The sequence below is a fragment of the Chroicocephalus ridibundus genome, chromosome 4 (assembly GCF_963924245.1).
Source record: "Chroicocephalus ridibundus chromosome 4, bChrRid1.1, whole genome shotgun sequence".
In the NCBI taxonomy this organism is placed as follows: Eukaryota; Metazoa; Chordata; class Aves; order Charadriiformes; family Laridae; genus Chroicocephalus; species Chroicocephalus ridibundus.
The window spans coordinates 1,648,904-1,663,314 of record NC_086287.1 but is presented as its reverse complement, the minus strand read 5'-3'; the positions used below and the strand labels follow the sequence as shown (position 1 = coordinate 1,663,314).

At 49.7% G+C, this 14,411-nt stretch overlaps 1 protein-coding gene across 1 annotated transcript in view; it reads left to right on the top strand.

The window, feature by feature from the left end:
• Positions 1-14,411, top strand: part of NUP160 (nucleoporin 160) — a 30,725-nt gene that overhangs the window by 4,293 nt on the left and 12,021 nt on the right. The window contains exons 5-20 of the mRNA XM_063333363.1: positions 621-735; positions 1,478-1,636; positions 2,617-2,694; positions 2,919-3,016; positions 3,827-3,911; positions 4,380-4,448; positions 5,202-5,285; positions 6,226-6,396; positions 6,504-6,603; positions 8,239-8,404; positions 9,039-9,154; positions 9,258-9,418; positions 10,735-10,868; positions 11,218-11,288; positions 12,831-12,990; positions 13,660-13,729. Coding sequence (XP_063189433.1) covers positions 621-735; positions 1,478-1,636; positions 2,617-2,694; positions 2,919-3,016; positions 3,827-3,911; positions 4,380-4,448; positions 5,202-5,285; positions 6,226-6,396; positions 6,504-6,603; positions 8,239-8,404; positions 9,039-9,154; positions 9,258-9,418; positions 10,735-10,868; positions 11,218-11,288; positions 12,831-12,990; positions 13,660-13,729 — 1,837 coding nt within the window. The remainder of the gene's footprint in view (positions 1-620; positions 736-1,477; positions 1,637-2,616; positions 2,695-2,918; positions 3,017-3,826; positions 3,912-4,379; positions 4,449-5,201; positions 5,286-6,225; positions 6,397-6,503; positions 6,604-8,238; positions 8,405-9,038; positions 9,155-9,257; positions 9,419-10,734; positions 10,869-11,217; positions 11,289-12,830; positions 12,991-13,659; positions 13,730-14,411) is intronic.

Below are 14,411 nucleotides of genomic sequence, written 5' to 3'. Positions count from 1 at the left end.
TGTGTCTGTGTCTGCGAATATGTTATAGCTAGTAATTGGCCTCCAAGGATTTGCCCAGGATATGGCTGGCAGCCAGCGCAGATTAAGGATTACAACAGTTGTATGTTCTTGTTCTTGAAATGTCAGGCTTCTTCCTGACCGGCAGAGGTTACATGTGGATGACACAGACGCTCTGCGTGCAGGCTGGGCTTGGTGGTGGACTGTAATCACTACGATACCTTAGAGCACGCAACCAAATTCTAGGCCCTGTTGTTTGGAAATTAAAGCGAGTTCCCTGATGCCCTGAATGGCTTTGACCATGAGCTTGGGGCTGGTTGGATCCCTGCTTCCTTCTGGATCCTTTCCCCGCGTTCTGCAAGCGCTAGGCTGGGGAAAGCGGGGATGTGCTTTGGCTCTGCTGAACTGGGTGAAGAACAGGGTGTTCCTGGTGTCGTGGGCTCCTCTGCGCCTTGGACGCTGACCCCCCCAGTCCTGAAACCCTGCTCTCTCCTCCTGGTCTCACATCACTGATTTATTTTTTTTTAAACACAGTGTGATTGTTTTTAAACACCCTGTGCCTTAATTCTATGAACTAGCCTTGATTTTCTTTTAAGCTGTTGAAATGAACTGTGTATTTTCAGAGGTGACTGCGGCCCATCGGACCTGCCTATCAGCCTCTCTGTTCACTGTCTAGATCACGATGCCTTTCTCTTCGCTCTCTGCCAGGACCATAAACTTCGGATGTGGTCCTATAAGGTGAGCGAGGCCTGGATTCGGGGCAGCAGTGTCTTAGATCACCGTGATAGTCTGAGCCGTCAGGAACAAAGGCTGGGTGGTTGGCATAGATTTGATCTGCTGTTAAATTGTCGCTGCAACTTCTACACGCTGGGATTCAGGGCAATTCGTAGAACTGTCGTGGCGTGTGTTTGCAGCTGTGGAAAGCGGGTGGGTTTTCTCTACGGCAAAGCCTTGTGCGCAGGGTAAGAGGCAGTATTAAGTGATTTGCAAACATACTGGAGCATTTAGGAAGGCAGGCAGGAGCGCTTCAAGGGCCGAGGAGGCGCACCAAATGGATTTTCTACTGCTTTAGCGGTAAATAAGAGTGTCTTTGTAACATGGCTTCTTGTCAACAAGAAGTTAATAAAAGCCTCTCCTCGCTGCGTGCCACTTGCTCCAAATATCAGTGCCAAAGCTAATCGACCAGCACAACTGCTTTCACGGCTCATCTGCGCTGGAATGTGTGCGTGTGTTATGGGAGTGAGGGGAAGGTTCATCGTACATGCCTGGGCTCCAAAAGCCCATGTGCTCGGTGCGAGAGGGCACAGGTGAGACGAGGAAAACGAAACAGTGGTTCAGGTACACACGTGGATGCTTTACTTGCATCCTTTAGGGGAAGATCTGGGCAGACTGGCCAGAAGGGGAAGGATGAGGGCGAAGTGCAGTTTCTCAGTCCCAGTTCTTCCTTATGCTGTTTTCCTGATTCCTTTCTTTTGCCTAGGATCAAATGTGCCTGATGGTTGCCGACCTGCTGGAGTTCATGCCGGTCAGCAGGGACCTGCGGCTTGCAGCTGGGACTGGGCACCGCCTGCGACTGGCCTTCTCCCAGTCCCTGGGGCTTTACCTCGGCGTGTACATGCACGCACCTAAGCGAGGGCAGGTACGGAGTGACGGGGCTTCCTCCCTGTGAATGCTTCTTTCTTGGGCCGCACGGAAAATATGTTGTTCCTCCTTGGATTTGGGTCTGTAAGGCAAGAAATAGGGAAAAGTTTTGCGTTTGACCCTCTGGAGAGGGCAGTACTTTCTGAATAAACAAACATTTTTATTCTCAAAGCACTACAAGATACATGTGCTCTTGCCTTGGGAGTGGAACTCCCTGTGTGAATAAGCTGAGCTGCGAGTACTTGTTCACCTCCTGTTCTGGTAGGATCTCAAAAGCACGTGTGTGCCGTGGGAAAAGGAAAGGTCCGAAAGGAGCTAAAAGCATGGAAACACTGATAGTATGTTTATGTTGGGCTCCTGGGAGCGTGCGGACGCATCGCTGCGTTGCCAAATGTTGACTTCTGTAGAACTACTGCTTCTTGTGGTGAATAATAAATTTAGCAGGACGGGAATGACAGCACAGAGTAGTCTCATCTGTTGGACAGCTTACCCTCTCCATTCTCCAGGGGGTTCACATATGGACTAGAAGCGCGTATTGTGACTTCTGCTGTCCCGCTAGTGCTCTGCTGTGGTAAGAACATGCAGAGCTTGGTTTGTGACAAGTGGCCTGAGGATTCGGGGCTTTTCCACTCTACTCTCCTTACTTGCCCGCGTCATGTTGTCGTTAGCAGTGCTCAGCAGTGGTGTTTTTACCGTTTTTCTGGTTTAGTCTTTCAAAAAGCAACTAGTAATCCTTCAGGTTCAGGCAGAGACGAGTGTCCTCGATGGGAAGGCTGACATCGGTGATGTCAGTACGTGGCGCAGAGGGTCAGGTTGGCAGGGTCCATCCGTGGCTGGCGGTCCTCAGCTTGGCCCTCCTGCTCTCAGGCTGTAGCGTCAGGCAAGGAGAGGGACCGGAGAGGTGATCTGCCCCATGACGTGCTGGTTATTGGCGTAGCTGTCCTTTGTAGCAAATAACTTATGAGATGTGTTTTTCAGTTCTGTGTCTTCCAGCTGGTGAGCACCGAGAGCAACCGCTACAGCCTTGACCACATTTCCTCCCTCTTCTCCTCGCAGGTGAGCGCTGGGGCCCGGCTCCCCCAGGAGGCAACAAGACGAGAGGGAGGGTTCTTCCCTAGAGATCAGAGTGCCCAGACTTGGGGATTTAACTGTGAATAAAGAATTGTTTCCGAAATGTGGTTAAATGATAGGAGGGAATGTCTTGCTGTTGTTAACTACACATATCTCTGCTGTACTTGAGTTTGTGATAAGAAGATAAATATGTGCGCCCTCTCTCCTAGGAGACTCTTGTTGACTTTGCCTTAACCTCGGCTGAGATCTGGGCACTGTGGCACAATGAAGACAACCAAACCGTTGTGAAATACATCAACTTTGAGCAGTGAGTTTCTGCACTGAATGGCGTTGGTAGCCTTTGTGCAGGGGTAACTGCAGGAGCAGCTCCACGTGCTGCTCATTAAAAGCACCCAACGAGCTCCTCAACTCTTCTCCTGTCCGGCTTTGCTGATTGAAGTGTGTGGAGATGTGGCGGTACCTGGTTCTTCCTATTGTGGTGTATCTTCCTGCAGCACAGATTACATGGATTTTTTATTTTTTGGGGTTCTGCTTTATAATAAAGCTACAGTTCAGCTGCAGGAATGTGAAAAATGTAAAAAGCCAGGCGGCAGGCTTGCTGGGAGTGGAGTCTGCTGTGAGTGTGTCGGAGGGAGGGCTGTACTTCACCGACAGCTGCTTCCAAACAAAACCGGCTGGTTTTTTCCAAGAAAGGTGTTTTGAGGAGACCAGTGATATGAAAGCATCGGCCCCGTCTTTATAAAGAGGGCAGGCTTGGTGCATAACCGGACCAGGGAGTTAAATTCCTGGTAAAAAATGCTGTGAGTTTGCATGTTTAGGCAAAGAATCTACTGGTCAGCCTGAGAGTTGCTTGATGAGTGTGTGTGATGGGGAGAATGTTGATATAAATTAGAATCCAACCTGTTCTGTCAGCTCAGGGCTGAGGATGCCACATTTAAGCTCTCCTGGCTAAATCTGTCACTTGTCACTAGTCAGAGCTCCTGTTGCCAGGTCCAAAGGACTGTGAAGTCTATGCTGGCTGGTGGAAGTGACAGGTTTGGTTCAGGTGGCTGCTCCTGGACGCGCTGTGTTGGAGCATTGCAATGCAGAGCTGATTCTTGTTTTATTTTTCTCCCAGAAATGTCGCAGGCCAGTGGAACCAGGTCTTTGTGCAGCCGCTGCCTGAAGAGGAAGTGACGGTTCGACATGATCAGGACCCCAGGGTGAGCCGCCTATGAAATAGCAGCAAGAATTAATGAAGCTTCTCTGCCTAGGAGAACATTAAGACAGTTCAGGTGTACAAATCGTATTGATACAGTCTTAAAATTACTCCAAATTAAAGGGGACGAGCCTTAGCCTCTCTTAGCACAGCATTAAAGTGTTGAGTGTGGTTATGAAACCAGAAGTTGAGGGATGAGGAGAATTTCCAGTCAGTCAAGAGAGAGCCTCGAGACAAGACATGTGAATTAACAAGATCTGGAGTGTTTGGGAAGCTGTGTTCCATCACGGGAACTGCCAAGGGGTTGGAAGGGAAGAGGTCGGAGCAGGGTGTGGGCGTGAACTGAAGCTGGAAGGCAATACAGATCCAGGGGATGAGCTTGAGAATGGGAGGAAGCACCAGGAGCAGTATCTTAAATGCTCTCCTCCTGACGCATGTGTTTCCTTAAATTGCTGTCTTGTTCTCTTTGCAGGAAACCTACCTGGAGTATCTCTTCATGCCTGGCCGGTTCACAAATGCTGCGATCCAGAAGGCTTTGCAGGTTGGTGAGGGGGTATTTGGTGTGTGCTCTGTGCAGCTTCTCCTTCCTGGTCATTTAGGCGTGAGGCAACAGGATCCCTTGGAGCTCTTGGCGAGCATCGATTTGCATTTGACAGTTTGTAAACCTGTCGGTAGTCGCTGAAGCAGGTGAGCGGCTGTTGTGCCATACTTCAGCTGATGGCAAGAGGCAGAACGTGGTTTTCAAAAGATTTTTATTTTTTTTCCCCCTTAGGTAGCACAGCAGGTTGCTGAGCTTGCTTTTCATCGCTTGCTGCTTTAGCCGAGTAAACAGATACTCTCAGCCCACTGTGGTGCTGTTTCTCAGAATATATCTGCTCAGTTCTGGCTCCTCTAGGACTGTTAAAGGCAGAGCAAGGCAACACGTGGTGCCTTTTCAGGAAAATGGAAAAGCCCAACTTTTCCAAGACTGACTGTTTTGATTCTTTATGCTGTGACCTTATGGAGCCCTATAGCAAGGTACAAAAGAGAGCTGCTGTGATGGTGTTGCAGCACTTCTCTCCTTACATCCCAGGGTGCTGCCTGCCAGGAGCCTTCCTCCATTTCCGCAGGAAGAGGGAAGCTGGCTCTACGTCCATGTAACCCCCATTTAGCAGCCAAACATGTTTTTTAATATTTCGTCCCAGAAAACACTGGCTGATGCTCTCCCGTTTGCTTTATGTCACTCAGTGCTGCTTAAGCCTCAGGGATGCAGCTCTCTTGCTTTAAACTGAAAGTTTACCACGCTGCTTTTCAGATCTTTTCTCAAGGAACGGAGAGACACATGGATCTGACGTGGGATGAGTTAAAAAAAGAGGTTACCTTAGCTGTAGAAAGTGAGGTGAGTTGTTTTGGTTTTTTTTTTTCCCCCACGATATTCTCTTCTTACACCCCTTGTATGCAGTATTGTGGTGCTTTGGTGAAGTTAAATGAGGTGCAAAGAGACTCCAGGTCTTATTTTGTCCTTTCTCTCTCCAAAGGAGTTATGTGACTGTTTAAAATAGTACAAATTTTCATCCTTCCTGCCTGGCTTTTCCATTCCCTCTTCTCTTTTTTTTTTTTTTTGGACTCCTTTCTTCTTTCTTGGTGTTCTGCTGTCTCTGGGTGCGCTTTGCATGGGGTGTGCTTTGGGCAGCACGCGTTGCATGACCAGTGTTCTCAGCTCCCTGCGCATGGGTGCTGGCCACCACCAAGCAGAGCTGTTGCTCATCATGTTGCTCATCATTTTGGACACCAGGAGACAATCTTCTTGGGGACCTGTCTGAAAGATCAACTGGATGTCCTTTTGGGTCTGAATTTCCCCCATTTTATCCTGCTTCTCCAGATTTTACTCTGATATGCCTGATTCTCTAAACCAGCAGTCCTTCCGTTTGTGGCTCATCCCAGAGACTGCTTAGACTATTGCTAGATAGTTCTCAAAAAAAGAAAAAGGCAGTTTTATATCCTCTATAGCAATCATCACGTGTGATGTTTTTAGAGAGATCTGTAGTGCTGCCCTTTTTCTTGATGTCACTGGTGCTTCTTTAACTAAGGTTTTATAGAAGCGGTTCTTGTGGGCTTTGTTCCCTGTGCTGTTTGCTGTGTGACTCACTGCTGTAGGAAAAAACTTGCACTTTGACAATAAAGTAGTGAAGAAGAAAACCGCGGTTGGCGTTTCTAAACCATAACCGTGTAAAGGTGTGACACAGGTCATGAGAGGCAAGACAGCAGTCTGAACGCCACAGTTTTTCCCTCTGCTTCGCTGCCTGTATTCCTCTGAAGTCTTGTTTTGATCCTGCTAGTTCCAGGGCAGCGTGACGGAATACGAGTGCTCGCCGGAGGAGTTTTGGCAGCTGCAGGTGGAATTCTGGTCCAAGTTCTATGCCTGCTGCCTTCAGTACCAAGAAGCGCTCTCACGGCCGCTGGCCCTGCACTTGAACCCCTACACAAGTATGGTGTGCCTGCTGAAGAAGGTGAGGCTTGCGCAGAGGTGGCTCTTTGGCTGCTGCGGCCAACTGAAGGTGTGAGGTGTGGATTTGGGGAGCTGAAAAGAAGGGCTTTCTCCTCTCCTTTCTCCTAGGGCTCCCTGTCTTTTCTCGTGCCCTGCTCCTTGGTGGACCATCTCTATCTCCTCTCTAATGAGCACCTCCTGACTGAGGACGACGCTGCCATCTTTGACGGTAAGTGAGAGATACGGAGCTCTTTCATTGCTGGGGGCTGAAATGCTGCGTGTCAGGGAAGCTCTAGGCAGAGGGATGTGGGAGTTTCCGTAGAGGCCTCTTGAAGTGCTTCTGACTCCATGATTATCTACATGGAGGCAGTTTTCTTATTTTGGCATTTGTAGAGAGTTTTACTTTGTGAAGCCTGCCATCCTGCTCAGACCAGGAATTAGAAAATGGTGTTAAGGCTGCAAATCCGCCCTGATTCATTTCAAATGACTTAAAAAGGAAGAATCTTAGATTTCAGGCTGCTCGGTGACAAGGACCTGCATTGGTGGATCCTTCGCCCTTGCGGCCTTACAAACTACCGGTGTAGGCTGCAGTTAACTGGTGCCGCCTTCGTGCTCCCTCTCTGTGGGACAGATCTGCCAGGTTGGAGCTCGATAACATGCTGGCAGGTCCCCAGTGCTGGTGGGGAGAGCGGGATGCAGCACCTCGTGTGGGTGATGCCCCCCCCGCCCCATATGAAATCTGCTTAACGTTATCTCAGCTGGGTGCTTGCTCAGCTTTGCCGTCCCCGTCGAGAGCTGTAAGACTCTGACTCAGAGCAAGCAGTTCTTTTCCATAAAATTCCCCCATTTCTTTGTCTTGCTGGTGGAGTAAACAACTCCCTTCAAAGATATTACAGAAGAGAAGGAAACTTGTGATCCTCCGAGCACCCTGGGCACAGCTGCCCAGTTCTGCAAACTTAATTTTTAATGAAATGTTATTGTATAAATGTTTCTTGTGTAAGCTGTGGAGAGGGACTGTTCTATTCTTTTATCCGGGAAGTAAATTCCAGCGCGCGCAAAAGTTGTCGTTAGTATTGTCGCCACAGTGCCCTCTATGCTTTGCTGGCCGTGGAATGACGTTTCAGAAGAAAAAGGCAACGGAAAATGTTACCTAAGCTCCACTTTCATGCTCGAGTGATTTTTATATTTTTGTAAAAAAGAATCGTCATCCGTTTGGTTGAGCTATTTCTGGCTCTGAGGGAAGGAAAGCTGGAGGCCTGGGCTGGGTTTGGGAGGCTCGCAGTGCCTGCCCTGTCTGTTTCAAACTTCTCAAAATATGTGACTTAATTTAAAAAAAAAAAAAAAAAAACAACGCCTACGTGAAGGATTGGATTGCAAAGCAGTGATTTGAATTCTCAGTAGTGAGTTTTCAGATCACCTCTAAGAATGTGAAAACGCTCCCAGCGGTGAGAGGTAGTGCCGCAAATCGGGAGCCGCTGTAACGCGAGCGGGTTCTGCTTGGCAGAGCTGAGCTACCTGAGCCGTTTGCTCTGGGGTTTTTCTTTTTGCTCTTCCACTGCGCTAATTACTTCCTCTCAACCTATGGCTGGAGAAAAATCCCTTGGAGGTAATTTCATTGTTTTTTTTGATGCCTCAGTATTTTTTTATTTTCCAAATAATAAAGCCCAAATCTTTCCCTTGCCGGCTCCCAAGTTTTAATTCGGCCTCGTAGTTAGCAGGGAAGGGTCAGTCTGGCATGTGGGACTGAGACCAATCTGCTGCTCGTGGTTTGCTGGCGGGAGCTGAACTAACTGGTTTTTGAATGGTCCTCCCACCTTTGCTTTGAAATCTCTTGCAAATATACAGTTAGATTCTTTCATTGCAGATATGGAGATGTCTCGTGATGTTGTCTGTCTTGTCCAGTGCCTTCGACTGATCGGAGAATCAATTTCCATGGAAATGGCATTCATAATGGAAATGGCTTGCTCCCGCCTCCAGCCTCCAGAAAAGGCTGCAGAGCAGATCCTGGAGGACTTGATAGCTAATGACACGTAAGGAGATGGTTTTAAGGAGCTGTTTTTGCAAGCAGCCCCCCTGCCGGGAGCAGGGATTGCCTGGAGCCATCCTCGATTTGCATCAAAGCGCTTTTGGGGTGTTCAGGCTCTCCCTGTACTGCAGGAGGCTTTTCCAGGTCCCCTCAGAGATGGGGAGTGTGGGTATTGGTGACATTAACAGGGTCTTCTCTCCAGAAGCCCCCTTTCTGTTGCCTGGGGCCCTCCAGAAAAGAAATGTTGATGATTTTCATGTGAGATAGGGAGCAGAAAAGAAACAAATTCCTGGTAGGTGATCATTGCAGTGTGGAAAGCAAGTGCCGGCAGACACAAGATAGAGGTCAGAGCCTTGGTCAAGCCATGTGGTTACTGTGTTATCCTCCTGAAATCATTCCCTCATGGAATGCCAGCTATCTGACTGTTATTTCCTGGTAGCCTGGGGGAGTGGAATAAATAGACCAGTCCCTGCAGGCGCTGTAATAAAACTCCAAGCCAGAAGAGGATTCCCATCAAGAATGGCCAGGCTGATCAGATACGCTCCCTTCCAGGGAGGATCGGTAAGGGAGGAAAGGGAGCCCTCTTGAGTTTAAACCTCATGTTGCTGATTACTGTTGTTATCTCTTTCGCTTTGCAGGGAAAATGTGATGGAGGAGATACACAGCAAACTGCAGGAGATCAGAAACCCTATCCATGCCATCGGAGTGCTCATCCGAGAAATGGATTACGAGACAGATGCAGATATGGAACGAGGTGAAGGCTCTAGAGCCGTGCGTTTGAGCTGGGAAAGTGGCGGCTCAGCAAGTGTTCTCGTCGGTCTCGTTCCTCCCCTTATCTCGGTCATTTTATCTTTCAGCTCATCATCTAAATATGCGCCTGAACCTCACCCAGCTGTACGGCAGTGGCACTGCTGTCAGTGTGGTTTGCTGGGGGGTATGTAAGATTGCCACGATCCGTTTCCTGATCTGTCGGGACCTGTTGATCCTCCAACAGCTGTTGCTGCGGCTTGGAGATTCTGTGAGTAGAGCCCTTAAACACACTGCTGTGCTCTTTGAACTTTTGGATCTGGGCCTGTGCCGGTGCCAGACTCTGAGCTCTGTCTCTTCCCACAAAACACTGGAGGCTGTTTGAACTAGCCCCGGGCTTGGGCAAGCCCTGTTCTCTCCTCCAGCCGCTTTTGTCATCCTAAGCAAATCAGCGGCGCGCTGCGTTCACACCCTAACTCCCTCTTTCCATGCTGAGCATCCAGGCAGCAGGAAGCAAAACTCTCTTTGTGGGAGGAGGGCATCGTTTCCAGCCTCCTGTCTGAAACAACGCTGCCTGAGCACGTACAGTTCTCCCTCCCATCTCTTCCCCGTCCCTCCCACACCACACGATTGCAGCTTTGTTCTCCGGCAGTGCAGCACCTCTGTGTCAGGGCAATGGTGTTTACCAGAGCCTGTGGTTTCAGCCTCCGGGAGGCTGCTCCAGCCAGTGCAAACAGCCACCACGATGGCAGCTGTGTTTGTGCTCGTGGGGTGGGGTGGCCTGAGTCCATCCTGTTGGCCGTGTGGCTGCATTGAGGGATGGTGCTGATGGTTTGGGTGGACGCAGGGATGCGGAACAAGTCCCCAGACAAGGGGAGCCTTGTTTAAACCAATATTATTTACTTAGAAACATTACTGCAGTAGTTTCTTGGTTGAAAAGAAATACCCTTTTTCCTGGTTAAGGTTGGCCTGGGGGCACTTAAAGCACGTTGCAAGGTGCCCTTCTGGAGCCAGGCGCTCTCAAGGCGTGTGACCTGCTGCTCGCTTGATGAGGAACTGCTGCTTTGCCACCTTGACGTGCTTGTGTCCTTCACAAGTGTGAATTGCTTCTCCTCCTGCGTCACCTACCTGTGCCGCTCTTGGCTGGAGCACACAGGCACGCGATGCCTGGGCAGCAGGGCTGGCCCTACCACGGTCTCGGCAGCAGAGCCGTGATTTCATGCTCAGTGACAAAAAGCACCTTTCTGCTGGCCCTGGCATCAGCAGGTGCTGGTGTTTGAAGGCTAGAGAAGGACTTGGTGTGCACATAGCTTTGTTAAACTTTCCCCATGGGGTCTGGGCCACCAGAATAGTTAACTCGTCCTTTGGCCCTGAGGGGACACTGTAACTTCTGCCTGGGTTACTCTGGTGCGTGCAAGAGTCCTGCTGGTCCCCTGGGTGGGCTGAGTTACCTGCTGGGCTATTGAACACCTTGGCGTTAGTAAGAGGGACGAGCTGAGCCCAATACAAACCTCACTGCTTGCCCTTGTCCTGCCATTGCTCTGGGTTTGGCCTCTCGGTGAGCCGACCTCTGTGGTTTGCTCGCAGATGGTTTTGGGAGGGGGACAGCTCTTCCAGTCTCAGGAGGACCTGCTGCACCGCACCTCTCCCCTGCTGCTCTCCTACTACCTGATCCGTTGGGCAAGCCAGTGCCTGGCGTCGGACGTCCCTGTCGACACGCTGTAAGTTTCTACGCTGCCCATTCTGTCTTGGAATGATTGTAGGTTCCTGCTAAATCCACCTGAAATGCCCTTCCTGGTATGAAAAGCTGGTGGTTGCTGTGGGAGTATCGCTCGAGGAGTCAGGTTGTGCTGGGGAGGGTTAGGTTTTGTTTTTTTGGTTTTTTTTTTTTTTTTTCCTTCCATGTTTTGAGCTGACTCTTTGCCTTGTGCTAATTCTGCTGTGTGAGGTCTCGCTGTTCTGAGCACTGTTGCCTTTTTCGGCAGTAGGAGTCATTTGAGTCGAACAATGAGCGCAATTAAAGCAGGAGGCGTTTTGTTGTCTCTTCACTGACGGCTTTTTCTTCTCTAGGGAATCTAATCTGCAGCATCTCTCTGTGTTGGAGTTAGCAGACACCACTGCTCTAACACCCCATAAACTAGGTAAGATGTTCACAGTTCATCGCTTTCTGTTATTTATACCCCTGGCACGCCGCGGCTCTGCCACCCGAGGGAAATCCTTCACGCAGTGAGCTAACAGAGTGCGTGGTTGAATGACCCTGCTTTATGTGGAGATGTTTGTCAGGCTGTCCACCAAAAAACAGCAACAACAAAAGTATGTCATAGCGTTGGACTCAGACCAGAGACGTGGAGCTCATTCTCAGCCTGAGGAAGATGGAAAGGCCTCGCTCAGCCAAACGTTATTAATTCTGAGCCCGGCAATATCAGCCAAGCTCCCCTCTGGCTCCCAGTGGCTGTAGTGGGTGAGAGCAGGTCTGTCCCGCTCGCTAACCTTCATCCCACAGGGAGCAGGAACAGCAGCTCAGGGAAGTGAGAGAATGTAAAAATACTTCCCCAAAACACGCTTGTGCTTCCAAGGCTTTTTGCAATTCAGATGCGAGTGTTGCTCACAGGCAGTACCTCAGGGGGGAAATAGCAGCTGATAATTCGTTCACATTTTTAAGTCTTGCTGCAAAGACCTACGTTTTGGGTTACGGTTTTGGGGGAGAAATCCTAGTGGGGGAGAACATAAAGCAACTTTAATTAGGAGGCTGCGTACCTTGAAGTGGTTACGGAGGGAGGCGGTGAGCGGGGTAGGGGAGAAAATGCACAGGTAGGAGCCTGCTGTAACTAGTCTGCGTGGCGCTTCGAGGCTGAGACGCTTCAGAGGGAGCTGAGAAAATCAGTCACGATCAGGCAGCGGCACCACGCGTGAGGGGCTGTGAGCTGGGGAAGAATTTCCTCCGCTTGCTGACAGGCCTGGGGCATCTGTGCTCTTTGTAAAAGCAGGCTGCGATCTTTGGAGCCCGAACTCTCCCTGAATGAGAGTCCTCGGTTCAGGAGGCAGTTGCCTGCATGTAAATGTCAGCGCCTGAAAGCGAAATTGAAAACATCCTTTGTGTGTGCCAGTGTCGTGGGTTAGTTCTTGGCCTCGCTCATGAGGAAAGTCCTGTTTGGCCGCTGTGCTTCAGGGGAAAATATGTGAAACGTAGGGGAGATAGAAAGGAGGTGGCAGCCTGGGGAAGAGGCGTTGAGAACAGTTAGCTAATGGGAGACTGGACTGCTCAGGGGGCTGGAATGAGGAGGGAGGCATTTCAGCAGAGCCAGATAGCCAAATCAGCACTCCCTCCCTCAGCCCTGCCCTGCAAAACACTCGGTCGTGCTGGAAAGCTGCAGGTGGGTTGTGAATAGCACAACTCGAGAGAGAGCGCAGCCCTTTTTTTATTTATTTTTTTTTCATGTTATAATTGGGTTGCGGTTAATAAACATTGCAGAGTGTGTCTCTTTGATCTCCTGCTACTCCCTCTGACTTAGGCAGACAGCAAGAGAAATCCAAAACCAACAAGTTTGGAGTATTGAGCGTGCCTATTGTTTTGCTCTGCCTTAATCTGTGATGTTTGGGCTGATGAGCACAGCACGGTGCGGAGAGCCTGGGACGTCTGCTGCGGCCCTTCTTCTCAGTGTTTCTTTAACTTGTATTTTCAGTATCCGGCCCTCAAACGATTGTGGAGCTATTCTTTCAGGAAGTGGCCAGAAAGCACATCATATCTCGGCTCTTCTTGCAACCGAACGCCTCTTTGGCTGAAACAAGTTTGAACTGGCCCCATCTCATTACCGCAATAGTCGCTGACTTTCTGCCGCTTCTGTATCCTTGGCTGTAAACCCGCCGCAGGGTGCTGGCTCTCACCGGGCTGTAACCGAGGGAGGTTTCTCTACGGCATATGGCAATGCTGGAGCCCTTGGGTGAATCGTGTGTATCGTGTCCCGGTCCTGAGGCCGGGAGCATCCGTGGGTGTGTGGGAGGAGGGTTGGGGAGCAGAGGGGTGAAGGTGGTAGGCTGCAGAGTTGGCTCTAAGTTGGTCATCTCTGCCCCCGAGCCTCACACAGTTCCAAAATCAATGTTTCCCCACCCCCAAATTTCAAAGACGGGTCTCCTGAACAAGTGACTGTTGTTAGTGTTAATGTGATTTGCGGGCATTTTGAGATTTGACAGAATCCACCCCGTTTAGGTGCACAATAAAGGATTTGAGTTTTTTGACTTAAAGCCCCTGAGCTCTAGCAACTTGACTTGGCGAGGTGCGATGCTGGGAGATTTGGAAGGGTAACAAGATTTGGGCAGTTGTGGATTAGATGTACTAATGGTTTTGTTCTAATATGGACAAATCTTATTACAGAATAATGACTTGTATAAAGAGCAGCTTAATCTTCTCTCCTTTCCCCCCGACAAACTGAGCGCGAGAGCCATGCTGACTTTCAGACTAGTTCTTCGAACTCTCCGGACTGGATTGTCCTCTTTTCCTTAACCTGTGCTCAGATGGCCCAGCAATCCCGGCTTCCTCTTCCCGGAATGCCTGATGGGGAGCTGTCAGTACACCCAGCTGCAGGTGAGTGCTTCGCGCCATCTCATCATGGGAGCTGAAAGGGGAAGAAGAGCAGGACTGAGTACAATAATTCTCTTTTCACGCTTTGGTTTCTTTTGGTAGCAGCTCTGCGCTTTGGCCGATGCAGAGGTGTAACGCAACGCGAGCTCCGTGCACAGCTGCCCTACCTCTGCTTAGGAAAAGCACCCCAAAATATCGTCTTTCCAGTTGCTGGAGTTCCTTCTGCCTTCCTCTAATTGCTGCTCTCTGAGCTTACACGTGAGCTAATCTTCGCAAGCGCTCTGCTCCCATGTCTCCCTTCTGGAGATGATGGGCTGGAAGTTTGTCCTGCAGATGGAATGGACTGAAAGGGATGATTCTTTTGGAAAATTGTTAGAAATCTCTCATAACTATCGCAGTGTCAGCACAGTGAACGAATTGGAAAGCAGCAAATATCTTCCATCTTCTTCTCGTTCCCTGTAGTGTCCACCTCTGCTAAGAAAAGGGCTTTTTGCTAGTTATCTCCTACCTAGAAAATGCCACAGAGAGTTTGTTGGGGAATGATTTAAGATGGTCATTTCCTCTTTCATCTGTTTTCAAGAAAATCCAGGCATAAGCGCTCAGGATTCTTATATGCCCTTTTCGTGGAGGAGTTCAGCCTCCCAGGGCTTGTCTGACAGCGTGATGCTGTGCGCAAGAAACGTCT